The 5,680-nt window shown below is 40.2% G+C and overlaps 1 protein-coding gene across 2 annotated transcripts; it reads left to right on the top strand.

The window, feature by feature from the left end:
- The first annotated feature begins 228 nt into the window (after positions 1-228).
- slc35c1 (solute carrier family 35 member C1) lies at positions 229-5,323 on the top strand. 2 transcript variants are annotated; one of them, XM_034079261.2, is made up of 3 exons: positions 229-330; positions 1,215-1,726; positions 3,350-5,323. In XM_034079261.2, exons 2-3 carry the CDS (start codon positions 1,246-1,248, stop codon positions 3,928-3,930), a joined length of 1,062 nt encoding a protein of 353 aa, XP_033935152.1. In that variant the 5' UTR covers positions 229-330; positions 1,215-1,245; the 3' UTR covers positions 3,931-5,323. The 2 variants fall into 2 exon arrangements, with proteins under 2 accessions (XP_033935152.1, XP_033935144.1); XM_034079253.2 differs by lacking the exon at positions 229-330 and adding an exon at positions 716-775.
- Positions 5,324-5,680: the final 357 nt, after the last annotated feature.

The following is a 5,680-nucleotide window of genomic DNA, read 5'->3' as shown; positions in this document are numbered from 1 at the left end:
TTATCCTGTAATATGACTTGATAGATTTAAACTCTGCACACTGAGCTCTGATTGGTCAGCAGGCGGTGCACTGCTTTCACTGAGTTGATCTCTTTTCTATAGACGCCGGAGGCAGGCAGCGTCAGGTAAAAAAAGTTATTTAGCCTTCCCAAACCTGAGCCTCATGCGCCGCCTATGTCTGTCAGGTGAAGTGATATCAGGAAATGCATGTCATATAAAAGCAGCCTGTGTTGTTGCCTGCCTTGGAGCAGGAGGGGAAGGACAGCTCGTTAAAAGGGCAGAACACTTCCTGATAGACACTGCATACTGGATTTATAGCATCAACTGAAGGTATGAAAACCTTTTTTTTTTTTAAACAAAAAACATTAAACATAGCCTACATTGCCTAATCAAGAAAAAACAATGTTTGTCAGGTAATATTTAAAACTAAACACATATCTTCTAGATATAAAAGGGTAAATGCAACCGATAGAGTTAAACTCGCAACGTAGTGCACCGTAGCTACAACATATTTAATATTATTACTATTTTGATTAGCAAGAGCTCATAAACACTTTTTATTAATAAAGCGAGAACAATATGGACACTAAACTACGCCACTACTAGGAATATGTAGTCAAAGACACTTTCCATGACTATCTCTTTAAATGTAAATGTTAGTTCAAACGAGGAAGTCCTGCTTGGAAACACTTCCGGCTTTGCATATATCTTCAAGATAAAAACAGTTCAGTCAAAGCATTTAAAGATTAGACAAATGGATGGGCCAACACACAAGGTACGCATTCTGATCTGGGCCATGTCAAAACATATTTGCCATGCTACTTCTGAACTGTCCCAGCGATATAACACGATAACAAATACAAGTGGCATGGTGTCTAAATGCAAATTGTATGAATGGTTTTGAATGCTATACTTTTTCTGTGCATGAAAAGGCACGACAGGGGTTTTGTATATATTTTTTTCAAAAGCTGTACAGTTGGTCTCACTTCGTATGGTCATTTTTAACTGGAATTATCTCATACCCAAGAATAATTTGGTTTGGCTCGAGCTAGGATTTGTGTAGATGAGCTTTTATTCTGAAAATCTAAATCGGAAGTCGTTTTGTTATGGCTGTTAGCCGAACACAGTCGTCATGTTTGTACCATGTAGCTACATATAGGTTTATGTAAATGCTGCAGTTTTTACACAGTGTTTCTATTTTTAACCATGAACAGGACTCAGCTGAAGCGGTCCAGTATCCTGAGGATGGCTCTAGCCGGCTCGGAAACGATGAACCCGGATGGCGATGGAGAGACGTTCATACTCCGGGCTGTCCGGATAGGAGCTGTGGTTGCACTGTACTGGTTTGTCTCCATAACAATGGTGTTTCTCAATAGTTATCTGCTGGACAACCGAGAATTGGACGCACCATTGTTTGTCACGTTTTACCAATGTTTGGTGACTGTGGGACTGTGCTGGCTCATGCAGCTGCTGTCCAAAGTGTGCCCGGGTCTCATCGACTTCCCGTCGGTCAAATTTGACTTGAAGACGTCCCGGGAGGTCCTTCCACTGTCCATTGTGTTCATCAGCATGATCACCTTCAACAACCTGTGCCTGAAATATGTCGGAGTGGCTTTCTACACGGTCGGTCGTTCTCTCAGCACAGTGTTTAACGTGCTGTTGTCGTACATCATCCTGAAACAAACCACATCACTTCAAGCCATAATGTGTTGCGGGGTCATACTAGGTATGTTAACGGGTTTTCCCCCCGTAGGGTGTGTGGATGATATCGCAGGGTTTTATCTCTATACTAGATGAATAGTAAGGTGACTCATTTGGAAACTATTATTGACATGTGCTGAATAACTAAACATAAAACAGTTTCTTAAGATTAATTAGTAGATGTGTCAGAAATCTATCTTCTGCATTATCCTCAAGCCAGTCAAGTTTTTCTACACCAAACCCAGAAAACAGTTGTTGCTCTCATTGTTTTACTACTTTTAGCTTTTGCAACAAAGTTTGAAGCAAAGTATTGTTATAAACTTAAATGGGGCCCAAACAATGAACACGTGGATAGAGTTGTAAACTTACTGTTTGAAATACTCGATACAACCCTATTCAAAACCTATATTAATTAAAATCTGGAATAATATACTATTTAATTACTTGTATGACTTGAACAACATACTAGAATGCAAGATGTTGGCACATTTCTGATTAAAACTCAGCAACTTGACTGTTCAAGTGTTAAAATGCTTTATGTGTATGTAGGCCTGTCACGATAATTAATTTTGTTGGACGATACATTTTCCCGGAAATTATTGCGATAAACGATAATATTGTCGGCACCGTTGTAAGACCATTTTAGACCACTGACATAATGATAATATATAAATATATAAAGTACATCCTTTCAAACAGAACTTTTTATTGAACATTCAACATTGCAAATGAAATGTGAAATCATATTCAAATATATAAATTATATATAATAAATAAAACAAATACATTTAATTATAACACATTTTAATTTTGTGTGTGCCTGAGTGTGTGTAATTAAAATCACACACAACCAAAACAATCAATTAAATAGACTCAGGCTCACACACACACTCAGGCACACACAAAACCCCCTCTTTAAAACAACAGTCAAGTGTACAGTCTGTCCATACAAAGACCCAGATGCCTCAACAGGCCATATCCAAATCTGTATTTCAAAGATTTCGAGCAAGGAACACCAAGATGTTTGCATTGTCGGGCAAATGCATCTTTGATTGCAAACTGTCAGGAAGGTGGGGGCTCTCCATCTCCAGCTGCCATGTTTGATCCCAGCTGGGAAAACGGAATGGGTAGGTTGTGTTTCAGGTGCAGTTTAAGGTTGGTGGTATTGCTAGCTTTAGTTGCTACCTTTTTAAAACAAATGCGACACACTGCCCGGCCCATTCAGGTCTGTAGGTTCGCCTCGTTGATTTGGCTTAAATCCAAAATATTCCCACACCGGAGATGTGGTATTAGGTTTTGCAACCACTTCCATTTAACTTCAAATTCCCCTCGAGTCAGTCACACGTTATCTCCTGCTTGTCTCTATATTATTAATTTGGCTGCTACACTGCTACACTGCTGCATGCGGAGTGTCCTGACCTGGCTGTGTCATGGGCTGTGTGTGAGCCCCGCCCCTCACAGCGCGCCTGGCTAAAATGCTGGTCACATCCTTATGTAAACAAACACGCATGTAAACTGCAATTTATCGAGCTCCAAAAAGTTATTGAGTCCATTTTTATTTATCGTACGATAAGTCAATTGATTGATTATCGCGACAGGTCTGTGTGTATGGTGTTCTCACAGTCCTGCTTGTGTCCATGCTTCTCAGGTGGATTCTGGCTTGGTGTGGACCAGGAAGGCATGACGGGGAACCTCTCCTGGACAGGCGTCTTTTTCGGGGTGGTGGCCAGCGCATGTGTCTCTCTGAACGCCATCTTCACCAAAAAGGTGATGCCAGCAGTAGAAGGAAACATCTGGAAACTGTCCTACTACAACAACATTAACGCCTGCGTCCTCTTCCTGCCGCTCATTCTGTTGTTCGGAGAGTTGGGCAGTCTGGCCAGCTTCAGCCGCTCCTCTGACCTCAAGTTTTGGGGCATGATGACGCTCGGAGGAGTGTTTGGTTTCGCTATCGGCTACGTCACAGGCCTCCAGATCAAGTTTACCAGTCCACTCACACACAATGTCTCAGGTACAGCAAAGGCCTGTGCTCAGACTGTCATTGCAGTGGTGTACAACTCCTCCAGTAAAAGCCTGCTGTGGTGGACGAGCAACATGATGGTTCTTGTGGGCTCTTCAGCCTACACTTGGGTCAAAAGTCTAGAAATGAAGAAGACTCCACAAAGAGTCCCTCCCGACTCAGCGAAGGAAAAACTGCTGCCAGAGGAGAAAGGCAACCTGGGAGTTTAACCATTTTAAGTAGCCTGTGAAATATTTTACTTTTATACATATAACGTGAGAATACGAAGTAATGTAAGCTTCCTTCTTGGATTCAAATTGTGGTTGGGTTTAATAGTTTGTGGTTTTTTAATGTTTGACTTGAGGCCTAAAGGATTTTTTATTTATAGTTTATTTAAAGCTGCTCACATGCAATTGGGGCCTTTTTACATTATTATGTATAATACAATAATGTATCTTTTATCATGTAGTCTACAAGTGAAGACGGAATAAATCATGTTTTTATTGGTAGGGATGGTATGCTGATAATAGGCGCTTTCACACCGCAGTACTTTTCCCACAAAGGTTCATCAGAACTTAGTTCATGAGAGCTCTTTAGTTCTCATGAACTAAGTACAGATCGCGTTCACACCGGAAAAAATTCCTGGGGGAGGATTAGGCAAATGAAGCCGCAGACGTCACTTATTCTTCTTCTGCTTTGGGTTTACTGGCAGGCCGCAAACAACTTCACGGCGTATACTGCCACCCGTCCCCGGAGTTGGGGACTGGCTTCAGTAGAAACGGCTGGGAGTCCCAGCAGCTTCTACTGAAGCCTTCCGAGTAAATCGCCAGAACGCCGACACCTCCTCATCTCCACCGCTCCCATGTTTTCTTTTGTGTTGCCATAAGCAATCCGCCCTGCCAATCAGACATAGACACCTTTTTCTCCCACGAAAGTACCTGCTCTCTAGCAGGGACGGAAAAGGGGGTAAAAAGGTTCTGATGAACTCATTTTAGTTCTGGATTTTTTTGGTGTGAACGCAACATTTCGGAACTATATCGGAACTAAAGTGGGAAAAGTACTGCGGTGTGAACGCGCCTATTGAGTGTTGGCATCATAGCAAAAATAAACTTTTTTTTATTATGATTCTAAAATCTGTAGTGTATGTCACTATCTTGTTTTTACGGTATAATCTGCCTAACAACATGTCTGCTTTCTTAAATAATAACGAAGCCAAGACAAATTGATTTATAAACTTCTGCGGTTAGGTAACCGGTAACCTTACTTAGGTAATCATGAACGTTGTTTCAGCCTATTTCAAAGAATACATTATGATGATGTACATTTCAACTCTTTTCAAGTGTTCTCTTTTTGAACAAAGTGAGTTTTATAATTTGTTTGCACATATGTTTTGGCAATTCTGTCAAAATAATGTTTTTATATTGTATCCATCTTAAATTAAGAGACAGACTGCCATTCAAGAGTTTCAAAAATGCTATATTATTCTGATATTGTATTTGTTCTCACATAATGGCTATTTTTAACAGCAGTGAACACAATATGGTACAAATACCCAATGTATTACCTACAACTGAAATGGTCTTTGCCCCCATCAAATAGAATACAATTATTACAAACTTTTAATGGTTTGAATATGTTGTTCAGTACAGAAAAGCTCAATGGGCCATAGATCATTATGTGATATCTGCCATCTACTCTTTGGTAAGATAAAAGAGGTTGACTGTGATTGATAGTCCGTAGTATGTTGAGCTGAGATTCCCTGATTCAGTTGTGACAGTGTTCCAACCTTTTTATTTTAAGTGTGATGTCAAAAAACAACGCTAAAGAAACAGAAACATGCCTTTTATGCCTACTAGAGGCATTATTGTTCACGAGACACTGAAAGAAGAACCTGTCACTATTTCATGTACAACACAAATCCTTCATACAAAAATAACATATCATTCAAACACAGACTCATCCTCAGATAATTTCTCATCT

This window comes from Pseudochaenichthys georgianus, chromosome 3 (genome assembly GCF_902827115.2).
Source record: "Pseudochaenichthys georgianus chromosome 3, fPseGeo1.2, whole genome shotgun sequence".
NCBI classification, from domain to species: Eukaryota; Metazoa; Chordata; class Actinopteri; order Perciformes; family Channichthyidae; genus Pseudochaenichthys; species Pseudochaenichthys georgianus.
Note: the sequence above shows the minus strand (reverse complement) of the source record. Positions and strands in the feature narration are given on the sequence as shown.